The 12,616-nt window shown below is 45.2% G+C and overlaps 2 protein-coding genes across 2 annotated transcripts; both read left to right on the forward strand.

Annotated features, from left to right (window-relative positions):
* Window positions 1-743: 743 nt before the first annotated feature.
* Window positions 744-4,322, forward strand: Fit1 (Fermitin 1). Its single transcript, XM_017077065.4, has one exon. It carries the CDS (start codon window positions 1,389-1,391, stop codon window positions 3,522-3,524), a length of 2,136 nt encoding a protein of 711 aa, XP_016932554.4. The 5' UTR covers window positions 744-1,388; the 3' UTR covers window positions 3,525-4,322.
* A 1,488-nt stretch (window positions 4,323-5,810) lies between these two features.
* Ack (activated Cdc42 kinase) lies at window positions 5,811-12,583 on the forward strand. Its single transcript, XM_017088168.4, has 3 exons — window positions 5,811-6,607; window positions 8,948-10,089; window positions 10,149-12,583. The coding sequence occupies exons 2-3, from the start codon at window positions 8,951-8,953 to the stop codon at window positions 12,217-12,219; spliced, it is 3,210 nt and encodes a 1,069-aa protein (XP_016943657.3). The 5' UTR covers window positions 5,811-6,607; window positions 8,948-8,950; the 3' UTR covers window positions 12,220-12,583.
* Window positions 12,584-12,616: the final 33 nt, after the last annotated feature.

The following is a 12,616-nucleotide window of genomic DNA, read 5'->3' on the forward strand; positions in this document are numbered from 1 at the left end:
CTTTTGTTCACAAATCAATTTAGTTGTAATTAAATAAAATAGAGTCAATTTCGGCATAAGAAGAAAACTCGTTAAAGAACGAATGGAAAGGTCAAGGCGAAATTCTTTGCTTTGGACACGGCTTATCCCCGGGAAACAACTTCCTGTAGTTGTGGTTTTAAATAATCTGATAATTATTTTCTTGGGTGTATTTTATTATGAAAATTCATTCTTTATGTTTATTTTAAAGACGTTTCTGTTCAGAACGTAAAAATATGAATGTATTAAACTCTTCCTTTGTAGCAGTTCTTAATAATATATCCGGGGACACAGGGTCCAACATGCCTGACTCTACGGGCTATGCAAATAAGAGCCAATAGTAATAATGACTGTGTTTTCATTTTTTATTTTTTGAACGAGATGCTCTCCTATTTATAGATTCCAATTAATACAATCTTGCAGGCGATACAAATGTATTCGATATGCCATGCTCAAGTTTATTACGTCTTAATATCTTTAACAAATACAATTTATGCATATATATAACTGAATGATTAATAATTGGTTTATAACTATAATTGCACTAATATCTACATTATATAAATTTATAATAACAATTGAGGAAAGGTATGCATTTGTTATTTTTATAACTTTTTGAATTAAGCGGGAAATTGGATTACTAAATGTAAAAACAGGGTGGTTCACGATTTGGTGTAAATACCATATCCGCATCTGGGCAGACTGCGACAGTGTGACCATCTCCCGCACTTCGCTGATTTATTTATAAATTAATTTCTCTCTATCTCGTTTACGTGTTGTTTTGTGAAAATTTGCATCGCATTTTCACGCGCCTGCATTAGTATTCGTCGGTGTGTTGACGTGCGAGGAAAAGCGCGAGAAAAACGCTGCGAACTGCAAAAGAGAGCGAGAGATCGCAGAGGGAAAACAAAACATCATCTCGGCAGCCCAAGCAACAAGCCATTAAAATCATAACCTTGGGCGTGTATTAATCGAGTGATCCCCCACCCCACCCCCTTTATCAACATACATTCTTCCACCGATTTTGATCTGGATTACGGGGCTTGTTCTGTTTTCTGGTTCCGCTGGTATTTCTGTTTCCGTGCAAACATCTGGCGAGATAAGGGCCTATATAAGACCGCCCCGCCCCGCCTCCCCTCGGCACAACGCCCCTTCCCCCTCAAGCGCTCCAACAACAAAAGTTGCTTTTGCAAAAAAACGGCGCTGAACGTAAGTTGCATTACGTCATCGTTTCGAGGGCAATTTTAGACTCTGATTGTGCCATATATATACATAGACGTCCATATACTCAGTTATAGTTTTGCCTTTGGACACAACAGACGCCCGCGCATCAGAACTTTTAACAGGCCAGAGGGGAGCGAGATCAAAAGATGATTCATGTGGGCGAGAATACGTGGAACCTGCGAATCCTCATCACGGATCTGCAGGTGGAGAAAACGCTGCGGGTGAAGGGGGATCAGCATATCGGCGGTGTCATGCTGAACCTCGTGGATCCGGAGATGCCCAAGGATTGGTCCGATCACGCCCTTTGGTGGCCCGCCAAGAATGTGTGGCTGACCAGGACGAGATCCACTCTGGACCAGGCTGGAGTCCAATCCGATTCGTTTCTGCACTTCACACCCATGCACAAAACGCTGAGGGTTCAAATGCCCGATCTTCGCTATCTCGACTATCGTGTCAACTTCTCGGCCAAGACTTTTGGGGCCGTGGTTAGCCTGTGCAAGGATCTGGACATTCGCTATCCGGAGGAGCTGTCGTTCTGCAAACCCCTGGAGCCGGAGCATCTGAAGAAGAACTTCTCCAAGCTGCCGCAGCGCAAGATTCCTGTGGCGGACGCGAATGGCATTGGCTTTTTACAGCCAGCGGCGGACACCAACTCCTTTGTCCCCATCACAGGAGCCTACAATGGCAGCAATAGCAGTCTTGATCGCTCGCACAATGGCAACCTGCTGTGTGCCCCGGCCTCGCCATATGCCACCACGCCCCGAAGGGCAGCCACTGCCCCTGGAACGCCCATTAGCTCGCCCACGGGCACCTGGAAGCACAACTCCACGGGCTACGCCAGCTACGATTCAAACTCCAGTTTCGGCGACCTCCAGGAAAACCTGGCAATGTCGCCCAGGTCACCCAGTCCGGATGTAAGAGCCCGCCTGATTAGGCCCAAGACGCGGGTGGAGAAAGCCCGTCTCAATGTGGGTTGGCTGGACTCATCGCTGTCCATCATGGAACAGGGCGTTCGGGAGTATGACACCCTCTGCCTTCGCTTTAAATACTTCACGTTCTTCGATCTGAATCCCAAGTACGACCAGGTGAGGATCAACCAGCTGTACGAGCAGGCCAAATGGAGCATCCTTAACGAGGAACTGGACGCCACCGAGGAGGAGACCCTCATGTTTGCCGCCCTGCAGTTCCAGGTGAATCACCAGACGGATCTGCATCCACCAGGCATTGATTCCGGGATAGATACCTCCAGTCAGGAGACTGGCGGCGAGGACGACATTGACTCCGCTCTCAATGAGTTGCAGATCACCCTCGAGGGTCCGGGAGGTGGCAAAGATCAGGGCAACATCACCAGGATACCAGAGCTATCGGACTATCTGAAATTCCTCAAGCCCCAGCGGTTCACGCTCAAGGGATACAAGCGCTACTTTTTCACCTACAGGGATCTGCATCTGCACCTGTACAAATCCCAGGAGGAGTCCCGTCGGGGAGCTCCCAGCATTAGCATCAATTTGCGGGGCTGCGAGGTGACGCCCGATGTTAACTTGGCCCAAGGAAAGTTTGCAATTCGCTTGGAGGTTCCGCCAGAGGGCAGGAATGGTCCGAATAGCGAGGTCTGGGTGAGATGCGAGAACGAAGAGCAGTATGCCAAGTGGATGGCCGCCTGTCGTCTGGCTGCCAAGGGTCGCTCTCTGGCCGATAGCTCCTACGACAGCGAAGTGAGCAGCATTCGCTCGCTGCTACAGATGCAGAAACCCGCCCAGGGCGCTCCGCTCGCCGTTAATCCCAGGAGTGTTGAGCCTATGGATTACCTGTCGCCCAAGATGATGCGCAAACTATCGAGCAAGGCGGTGCAGCGGATTCTGGAGGCCCATGCCAATGTTAAGCAGTTGCCCCTTATGGAGGCCAAGATGAAGTACATCCAGGCCTGGCAATCCCTGCCCGATTTCGGTGTAACTCTCTTCGTCATCAAGTTTGACGGTCACAAGAAGGAGGAGCTGCTAGGCGTGGCCAACAACCGCATCATGCGCATGGACCTCAACTCCGGCGATCACATCAAGACCTGGCGCTACAACACGATGAAGGCCTGGAACGTTAACTGGGGCATCAAGTGCATGATGATTCAGCTGCAGGACGAGAACATCATCTTCTCCGTCCAATCGGCAGACTGCAAGGTGGTGCACGAGTTCATCGGCGGCTACATATTCATGTCCATGCGCTCCAAGGAGAACAACCAGACGCTGAACGAAGAGATGTTCCACAAGCTGACGGGCGGCTGGTCGTAAACGGATTATCGGAATCGTGAGGAGGAATGAAGTGGAGTGGAGTCTTACGAGTGCCAAGCACAAACCTCGTCGCATGTTCTACAGTTTTATCTACATATATTTACCTACAGTAGGGTGCGTTGATTTATGGGTTGAGAAGTAATCTGCGGACTATGCCAGGAAAATGTATCTTAACATTAGTTTTAAAAGCACCAATGCCAAATTATTAGCAAGGTCATTTTTATCTTCTGGTTTTGAAAAACAAAAGTAACCCAATTTTATGTCTACTTTGTAAACTACTTTGACAGACTAGTAGTAAAAATTGTTTATATTTTCTTACTGTCGGCATTTACCTAAAAATAATTAATTTTAAAACGACCAGAAAATAGTTTGTGTTATAGGAACGTAATCTATATCTAGGGCAATGCTTAACTTGATTTTAAAACTGAAACTGCTTGAAGTTGTCCAAAGATTACCTCCATTTTTTATCAACCCAGTCAGTCGACGCACCCTAGTCGAAAGCGTTGTGTGTTTAAGTGTTAATGGAAGTGGAATTCTAGACTAATAGCAATCACCACGCTGATAACGATGTTGTGCCTTCGCCAGAGCAATCTTAACCCAAAACAAGTCCAAGTCAATGTCCTGTGTTCTCTGTGTTGTCTGTTTTCTAACACAGCGTTAAAGTTACACTACTTAAGTCCTTTTTGTACCACTCTTGTGCGGACTTGCGCGACTAACCCGCAGTTTTACATATTGTATATTTATTAAACAAATTAATAAGCAGAATAAATTATTTTATATGTTTTTAATGATCGTAAACGACGGCTTGTTTATTTGCCTTACACTCCACATTCCACTGGCAGCTGGAAACCCGATTCCAAATGGATTACTCATCGAATTTTATAGGGGGCTACGGCTTCCAAAGGGGCGTTGATGCAAGGCAAGAGTCGGGCGTTTAATATAAAGCACGGGTATTGTTATTAATAACAGCGCACTCAATTGGATTGATAAGCACCACGACTGAGTCGTCGTTATGTGGGGATTGTAGATTATAGGAAGCTCCGGGCAATACCGTTGATTGATGACCCCGGTCGGAGAGTTATTTGTGCGCCTCGGAATGGGGCAACTTCTCACGCAACGGCTGGCGAAATCTTCAATTTGATTTAATTTAACGGGGTGACTCTTAAGAAGAAAAAAAGAATTGCCGGATATGAATAAGGAGTGATAAAAAAGAATCAGTCGAAGAATGTTTTAGAAGATTTGTTTTTTAAATGAGTTATCGAACTTTTTATGGGAGATTTGTTTTTTAAATGACCTTAAAAAAATTTTAAAATAAAATATTCATTCAACAATTCTATTGTTTGCAATTATGTTAGTTCTACTGTAATTCCATGTATGTAAGTCTAAAAATAATAATGAAAATGCCTTACAAAAATTCGTCACAGGCGTAAGTATTTACTTAACCACTTGTATGACTTTCAGAGTATGAAAAATGCGAGTATAAATAAAGAGTGATTAATTAAACTCGGTTATACCAGATACTTGCTCTAATATGAGTTATTTTGAATATGCCCTAGAGCTATTCATAAATTTTAGTCACATACAGATAAAATTAATTTGTTTTTATTTGTATATCACTTTAATAATAACATGATTTATATACAAACAATTCGACATAACAAAAAATATTAAATAGATTAGCGCATTTTGTTCTCGAAAAAAGGAAAAGATATATTTTCTTTGCGATATCCTATTTTTTAAAATATTTTTTGAGTGCAATTTAAAAAATTCTCAAAGTTATATAAACTAGCTTTAATTCAATGCATAATATAAAGATAATACTAAAGATTTTTGCGATTTTATAATAAATAATTTTAAATTTTCCTTGCCTTAAGAATACAAACCAGAACGTAATACCGTTAAAAATCGCAACGCCTTACGAATTGGTAAATTCAGATTCAAATCCGCAGCACACGGTCAGGTAACAGAAAAAATACCAAATCTTTGTTTGGCGGGTATTTTTAAATATTTGCAAATCTGCAATAAAAACTATAATCGAGATATTTAAAATATCTGGACAAATGTCTTCTTCCACGATCCAAAAATGTATGTATATTTGTTTTTTTACAGAAGCTTACAAGCATTCAAAAACAGCAGGGTAATAAAATTACATGTTTTTCTTATTGAAATGAATTTTAAATTTCTGGTAACGGTAAAAACATCGAAAACAATCGATAGTGGCAGGAATTTATCGATATTTGCGGTTTCAATAAGCATCGATGGTATTGTAAAAAAATCGACTTGTAGTTCCATCTCTGCTGCATCAGCTGCTAGAAAAAATACCAAACTCTGTCGCGCATTTTCAATCGCAAATTAAACGCTGTTAATTTCGCTTAGCGACCTCCGTTCTCGAATAACAAAGCCATTCGCATGGATTCCAAGGAATCTAGTGAAGTTAAAAGTGAAAAGTTACATTTCTAACGGTGTTTTGTGGCACCTGCGTTTTTTCGTGCATTTTTCAATCCGTTCACACGAACGCTTAAACACACACACACACGGAGAAACGACCGTGCAGCGAATGGGTGTGTGTGTGTGAAATTGTGCAAAAACCTGTGACGACAGGGGGCGGGGGAGGAGGGGAATTTTCTGCTGTGTGTTGAAAGCAAAATATTCATTGTTTTTCCCCGTGTGTGCACTATAAATTCATATTTAAGTGTCTGCGTCATGTGGGGACCGCTTACCTCCCGCCAGCGTATTCAGCAGCCGAAAAGACAGCTGCTCATTTGGCGAGTGTAAACAAAGCAGCACACACACACACGCACGCATACTCGTTTACCTGGCGGCGACTGCGACGTCAACAGCGACGGCGACGCCGACTGCAACTGCGCTGCCCATCACGCATATCGAATTTCACATCTTTAAGCCAGAAAAGAAGGAAATCTCCATATATCGCACTTCCATCTGCCGCCTCATCTTTTGTCTGGCCAACCTGTTCGCTTCCAGACAGGAAGTTTGCCAATTTTCGCAAGTTTAGCCAAGTGCAGCGAGGCAGCGACGTCGACGTCCTCTGCCCGCGTCGCAGCAGCTGCGGATCTTAATATTCGGTGAGTGTTTCCAAAAAAACAAAGAAAAACAAACCCTTTCGAACACCTCGGGGAAATGTTACAATGTTCGAACAAAAAACAATAAAATGGGACCTAGCCCCTTTACGCATTTCGGGGTGGGATGGTTGTCACACAGTGAAGCACCCATAAATCAAACGCAGTAAAAGTCCCTAACCATATTTACATATAGAGTTGATACCTATGGTTACCAAACAGCTTATTATAAATTATACCAGGAAACTCCGATTAATTGGACTATCCTATAAGCAGAGCAGAAAGCATGAAAGCAGCATGAGTTCGTTCCATTGTTTTAGTTCGATAATACCATTTATAGCGAAGCTTTAAAAGCAATAACCCATGCAAACTTAAAATATTAATAGTTGTACAGAAAATCTTTGGTAAAGAAAATTGTTTTGAAAAGCAGAAAACATAAACAAAGTAATAACCGATGCAATTTAGATTATGTGTTCTATAGGATAATATGCATCATATTCATCTTCAAATAAGAAATATAAAGATCTTTTTATAATTATTTTTGATGTATGATGTATAATTGGCTAATACATCAAAAAGTACATAAACATATGGAAGTTTCTGAAAATGGGACTTTAACCGTAGGACGGATTTTTATTCCAATTCCAAACAAAGTTTTTTATGCTTAATTGGAACATTGATCAACTTTATAAAATTCAAAACCGAACCTTTGCTTTTATCAACACTCATTTCCTATTATTTAATCGAATTACATGCTATAGCCGCCCATTTTCAAATCACAGAGTTACGACTGTATTTAAAATTCAACATGTGTTCGTACCTGGGATATTTCTGTACCCCGAAGTCACCATTTTTCGAAACTCTGTTTAGCGACAGATGTTAATCCATGGACGTTCGACTGTATCTAAATTACCCAGCTGATAACCTGCTCTCAACTGGGCGTTGTTGTCTCTTTGGACATCTCTGCCCGCCTCTCGCATCCGCTAAATTCCAGTTTCCGTCCGAATAATTACTCAAACTGTCGCCGCAAAGTGTAATTTCTATTATTCGCTCGTTAACAATAGAAATTAGCAGCCGGGTTTCAATTTTTTTTGCACCGCAGGGGAATCCTATGGGACATGCATATCGCTTTCGTTCCGAACCCCCATCTGCTCACCTTTTATCGCGCTCTATAAATAAACTCCACTTCAGCACGCGCCAGAGTTCAAGCTGCCTTTTCTGAGATCCCAATCCCCTTTTCTTTCGAATCCCCTTACTTTCATATCACTTCCGTATGAGGGAGGTTCGGGTTCATAAGGTGACGCAACGTATTTACGTGGATTTCCAAGAAAACGTGACGTCATATTTACACAAATCCACTTTTGTGTGCATCGGCCCCTTGGAAACAGCAACAAATTCAACAAGTCAATCGTTTGTCTGAATTCATTTAACTTAATAAATCAGTTATCTTGCAACTAGCTCAGCTTACTTCCTGTGCCCTTTCAGGAAATAGGAAATTTACATTTGTCACTTGATTATATTATTTCATTATATGAGGAATTATAAATAAATGAATCAGGGATTTGTTCGTTTCTATACGATTTTAAAAATATTCGTATGTGATAAGTAGACGTCGGATTATATGTGGAATTATTTGCTTAACAAGAAGGTTCAAGTGACACTTAATTGCTTTAAAATTTTTTGAATATAATAATAATACAATTTACATCAAATCCACTCATAGTTATTGACATTAATTAGAAACCAATTGCGGTAAAAGAGATTTTTTGGATATGATAAGCTATTAGTAATAACAACTACATTTGGGGGCGACTTTATTGTAAATCGAAACAAATGATTAAATTAATGAAATTTCTTTTGGGGCTAATATCAACGCAAAAGCCAATGAACTTTTTAACAAACATAGAATGTTGACATTTGTAATACAATCAATAAAAATTTCAGATTAGTCTAAAAATATTTTATACATTTATTTTTAGAAAATAGGTTATCAATGATTAAACCAGGAAGGTTTACTTATTGTAGTGTTCAAAATCATAGCCCTATACTATTGATTTATAAATATTTAACAAGCCACTTGATTAAACCCGTAGTTTCATTAGTATTTTATGGCGTCAGAAATCACTGAGCACTTGGCTCCACCTTCTGTACATCGCAGCATATGGAATTGCTTTTACTGCCCATAAATGTTGCGCACTTTCGCTGTTTCCCCACCGTGTTATCGCTTACTGCGGGGATTACGTGATTGCGCAACTGACCCAGTGCCCTTGACCAAAGTTCATTAACCGATCACTATGTGTTTGATATTGCCTTCATTTGATTGTGTTTCGTTCTGCGTTCTTTCAGGACATGACCTCCACTTCCGCGGTGGATGGCGGCCAGAGTAGCGAGACGGCCTGGCTGGAGGATCTGCTGCGCGAGGTGCAGCTGGAGCAGTTCCTGGACAGGATACGCGATGACCTGCAGGTGACCCGGCTGGCGCACTTCGACTACGTGCTGCCCGAAGATCTGGAACGATGTGGGCTGGGCAAGCCGGCCATCCGGCGCCTGATGGAGGCAGTGCGCAAAAAGAAGGCCCACCAGTGGCGCAAGAACATCCTGTCCAAGCTGATTGGTGGCGGCAAGCAGCCCTCGTCCAAGAAGCAGTCCTCTTCCGCCCGGGAATCCACTCAGGGCAATGGCACCCAGCTAACCTGCCTCATCCACGAAAAGGACATCACAATGGGCCTGAAGCTGGGCGACGGATCCTTCGGAGTGGTGCGACGGGGCGAGTGGAGTGCCTCACCAGCGGGCAAGGTCATCCCGGTGGCCGTCAAGGTGCTCAAGTCGGACAACCTCACCCAGCCGGGCATCATCGACGACTTCTTCCGCGAGGTTCAGGCTATGCACGCCCTGGATCACCCGAATCTGGTGCGGCTTTACGGCGTGGTGCTATCCCAGCCCATGATGATGATCACAGAGCTGGCGGAACGAGGATCCCTGCTGGACACGCTACGCAAACAGTGCCGCCACACATCGCTAACCATCATCTGGAACTGGTCGGTGCAGATTGTGACGGGCATGGCCTATCTGGAACAGAAACGCTTCCTGCATCGCGATCTCGCCTGCCGAAATGTCCTGCTGGCAGCTGGCAACAAGATCAAGATCGGAGATTTTGGCCTAATGCGTGCCTTGCCACAAGAGGATGACTGCTATGTTATGTCCGAGCACAAGAAGGTGCCTTTTCCCTGGTGCGCTCCGGAATCGCTACGTTTCCGGCAGTTCTCGCACGCCTCGGACACCTGGATGTTTGGCGTTACGTTGTGGGAGATGTTTAGCTTTGGCGAGGATCCCTGGGTGGGGCTGAATGGCTCTCAGATCCTGCGCAAGATCGACAGGGAGGGGGAGCGACTCCATCAGCCGGACGCCTGTCCGCCGGACGTCTACGCTATGATGCTGCAGTGCTGGGATAAAACGCCGGCAGAGCGACCCACTTTTGCCGCCCTCAAGTAGGTTTCAATCTGTTATTACAACTCTGATTCGTCTAATCCCTATCCTTGATTTACAGAGAATATCTGGCCAGTATGTCACCGCCTGTGATGCGGGCCTCACGAAGTCACCACGAGTCCAAGGGGCTACAAATCGAGCCCGGCGATACAATTGCCATTATCGATGGCCGCCACGAGCTAAAGTTAATCAAGGGCCAGAACCAGCGCACTTTCGACATAGGAATCTTTCCCAGGAGTCTGCTGGAGCAGCGGAAAGTGGGTGCAGCCGGAGATGTGGTGATGCGCAGCAGCATGAGCAATGGCTCGTCGTCCTCGCCCTTCGGTTTCTGCTGGGGTGGAGCGGCTGCTATGGCCAATGGCGAGGATCGACAGCGAAAGACCGCCTCTTTGACGAGCCAGGCACACGCCAAGGAGCGAAAGTCGACGTCCAGCAAGCAGTTCGCCTACAACAAACTGGTCAATGAGGCAGCGGCGGCCGGTCTTCATCGACGCAATGCGGTGAAGCACAAAGGCGCAGTGGTCGGTCCACAGCGACCTCCACCGCCGCAGTTCCAGCAGGAGGGCATACTCATTGACATTTCGCCCGACATGCGACCCTCGGCAGGAGGAAGCGGAGTTGAGGGAGCAGGCGATAGTTCATCTCTGCAGGCGGACAGCTCTTTTTGCCTTTTGGATGCTCCTATAGATGTGCCCACATACGCTGGATCCAGTGGATCGGGGGAACTGAACGTTTCACCCACATACTATAACGAGCAACCACAGTTTGACTTTGATCCGGCCAACATGACAGCTTCTCCTGGACGCCTTCAGCCACCGCCGTATCAAATGCCACCCACTTACTCGAATACCATGGAGTTTGTCCAGAAACGAGACCTTCACCAGCAGCAGCTAGCGACGCCTGTAAGGGAGCGAGATCCCTTTGACACCACAAACCTGGAAACGGCTGTGGCAATCTACTCGAATTTTAACAACTCTCTAGAGGCAGCTCCTCCACCAGCACCCATTTATAACAGTCCTTCGGTCAGAAAGAGTCTTTTTGGTGGCTCCAACTCGAATAAAGAAAACATACCTGCCCTGGAGTCAGCGGCCATGCAGCTAAATCTGAATAACCTCGCGTTGGAGCGACACGACACCCTCAGCATCCAGCCTATGGAGCCTATTCCAGCTCCTGCCACTGATGGAGTGCTGCTGGACAAATCCTTTATCGCCGAACTGGAAAAGGACATGTACAGCAATGGGCAGAATCGGGCGCACGAGGAGTACCAGCGCAATTCCACGCAGATGTATTCCAGCAAGGACATGGTATACAAACAGAATCTCACGCCACTAAAGAACGGCTCAGGCCACTCGAATCATTCCAGTCCCTCGTCGACCGCCTCGCCAAAGCAAAACAATTTGGAGGCAGCAGCAGCTGCGGCAGCAACCACGCAAAGTGTGGTCAATCGCATTTGGTACGAGCAGGTGGCCTCCACGTCCTCCGAGTACTACGCGCAGCCGCCGCCAGAGCAGCCAGATGAGCAGGTCTACCAAAATCATCATCAGCAGCAGCAGCAAGAGTCTAACCACTCGTTTGTGGCCATTTCCAATAGGGTAGTGGCACCCAAGAACAGTGTTTACTCCTCATCCGCCTCCCTGTACGATGCAGTGGCAGCCAGCACGGCAGGATCCACGTACTACGGGCAAGTCCCGAACGGCAGTGGAGCTGTTCGATACGATGAGGTGACCCAGGATGACTACCTGAGGCCAACGCGACCTGCTCCCCTGGCGCCACCTCCCCTCTCCGCCCAGCAGATCCAACGGCGGATGGAGAAGATGCGGCTGCAGCAACAGCAGGAGTTGGAGGGAGCCCATCAGCTGTATGCCCCAGTGCCCTCGGATTACGGTCGCGAGCAGGAGAAACTCCAGCAGCTGATGCAGGAACTAGGCAGCTCAGCGGTGGAGCAGGATGTACGCAATGCTTTGCGAGCGGCCAGCGGGGATGTGGGCCTGGCCACGAGGCACTACAAGATCGACCAGCTGGCGAGGTTGGGCGTGGCTGGGCGACCACAGTGCGAACAAGCGCTGCAGCAGACCAACTGGAGCCTAGAGGTGGCAGCTGAACTTCTACTGCAGTCTACAATTGCGGGATAAACTCGCGAACAGATAGAAACAACCATGTATTACCGCCTCGAATATAATTGCTTTAGTTTTAATTGCTGAATATTCGTCTATAAATAGCTAACGATGTCTCGAATCTTTATCAAAATACTCCTAGGTGTCTGCACGAAAGCAAACACACATTGTCAACGACTGTACAATATGTTCTATTTTATATAAGCGATCGTATAAAATTATTTTATAATTGTTATTCGATGTCTGCATATTTTAGATGCCCCGAAATTTTATTTACAACTGAAATCGAATCGTTCGAAGGAAGGTTAAGGTCAAAAATATCAACGCATGCAACAATTAATTTGTTTTGAAATCAAATAAATTATATGTAATTGTTACAAAACTTTATTTTCTTTTAAATTTGGCGCCAACTCAG

This window comes from Drosophila suzukii, chromosome 3 (assembly GCF_043229965.1).
Source record: "Drosophila suzukii chromosome 3, CBGP_Dsuzu_IsoJpt1.0, whole genome shotgun sequence".
NCBI lineage: Eukaryota > Metazoa > Arthropoda > Insecta > Diptera > Drosophilidae > Drosophila > Drosophila suzukii.